The sequence below is a fragment of the Penaeus japonicus genome, unplaced genomic scaffold (genome assembly GCF_977035675.1).
Source record: "Penaeus japonicus unplaced genomic scaffold, GWHDUDI00000001_assembly GWHDUDI00000018, whole genome shotgun sequence".
Classification (NCBI taxonomy): Eukaryota; Metazoa; Arthropoda; class Malacostraca; order Decapoda; family Penaeidae; genus Penaeus; species Penaeus japonicus.
Window position 1 is genome coordinate 6,221,515 of NW_028234420.1, and position 1,686 is coordinate 6,223,200.

Below are 1,686 nucleotides of genomic sequence, written 5' to 3' on the forward strand. Positions count from 1 at the left end.
CCCTCTCTCTCTCTTTCTCTCTCCCTACCCCTCCCACTTCCCCTCCTCCTCCCTCTCCCCTCCCCTCCTCCTCCCCCTCCCCTCCCCTCCCCTCCCCTTCCCCCTCCCCTTCCTCTTCCCCTTCCCCCACCCCTTCCTCTTCCCCTCCCCCCCCTCTTTCCCCCACCACCAAAATATAAATATTTGGGTAATGCTGATGGTGAAGAAAGAGTGATATATGCAAATACATAGCCGGAGAGTCAGAAAGAAGATAAATGGATCAAGAAAAGAAAACACTTACAGGTAAAAGGAAAAGAAGAAGAAGAAGAAGAAGAAAAACATACAGAAAACAAGGAAACGGAGAAAGAAAGCGAAAGAGAGCAACGAAAGTAGTTTTCGGGCCATTGTATACGCGAAACATGTGCAAGGATTTTATAAGGCATAGCGCTGCACAAGAACAGGAAGTCGCTGCTTGTTCATAGCGCGTATTGCAGCCTTAAGTAGGTTACAATCACGCTTTCCTCGGAGAACAAGCGCCGTGTTTATGGGCCGAAGCTGACGTGAAAGGACTACCTCGAGAACAAAAGATTCATATATCACAAATTGATACGAAGGTGCAGAAGGGTTCTGTGTACCTTATTCTTTTATCGAGGCGAATTTGCCGTAAAAATAGAGGGAGAGAGAGAGAGAAAAAAAAAGGGGGTAGGGGGAGACGTGAGGAAAGGGAGGATGATGTAGAGAGAGTGATAGACAGAGAAATGAATGAATGAATGTGAGGAAAGCGATGTAGAGAATGAGTATATTTCTCTAGCGGGGATTGGATAATGATTGAATCTGGATTTCCTTCGCGAGGGCGGGTGAGTAATGACCTCGAAGCATGAGGAAACGTCTTCGCCTCGGAAGAATGAGCTTCGATCAAATCGTCCCGACGTGAATCGGGGGAGATTTATCGGGGAGGAGGGAGCGGGGCGCGGGGGAGGGGGTGGGGGGGTGGGGGCTTTGAAGAGGGATGGGGTGGTGGGTAGGAAGTGGTAAGAGGGGGATAGCGAGAGCGAGAGCGAGAGATACAATCACTTGTGATTATGACGCGGATGAGCTTTGTATTATTCAGCTGAAATCATGAGAGATTATTTCAGTTCAAGTTTCAGGCCTTTACTGCAATTAGCACTGAAATCATCAAGCAATAGTATACTCGAACGTAAGTGGTTTTTTATCCGACTCTTAATTCGATCACTTGGAAAACGGAAGCCCCAGTTGTACAATAATGATACATTTTATTGAACTTCTGTTAGCAACTTTATACTCTAGCTAGAATCAAGTGCAGAAATTTAAGAAATAAAAATTAGAAGAATCAAGACAAAGTGATATATTAGGAGATAGATGGACGTAAACAGTGATATGTGGATAATTATATATAAATATAAACACATAGATATATATGTACATGATATCCTTTTAGGGAAGTGGATCTTTTGTGAGTGGCTGAGACGTCACTCTCTCATATCGTTTCCTGTTGTGGGTTTGAAGGAATCCTGAAGGTCAGTCAGCGAGCGCCCCCGAGTCTCTGGCATGAACGCCCAAATGATCAGCGCCATGACGACATGCGCGAGCGCGAACAGCAGCAACATTAGGCCGAGGCCAACAGAATCCAGGAGGAACGGAAAGGCAAAGCTCATGCCAAACACGGCGACGGAGAACCAGAAGCTG

At 46.2% G+C, this 1,686-nt stretch overlaps 1 protein-coding gene across 2 annotated transcripts in view; it reads right to left on the bottom strand.

Annotated features, from left to right (window-relative positions):
* Positions 1-1,004: 1,004 nt before the first annotated feature.
* Positions 1,005-1,686, bottom strand: part of LOC122255894 (facilitated trehalose transporter Tret1) — a 10,060-nt gene continuing 9,378 nt past the window's right edge. The window contains exon 6 of one of the 2 annotated variants that reach the window (XM_086546549.1): positions 1,005-1,686. This exon is cut by the window's right edge and continues 443 nt beyond it. In XM_086546549.1, the coding sequence (XP_086402675.1) occupies positions 1,470-1,686 (217 nt within the window). In that variant the 3' untranslated portion in view covers positions 1,005-1,469. The other variant, XM_086546550.1, reaches the window with a different exon arrangement.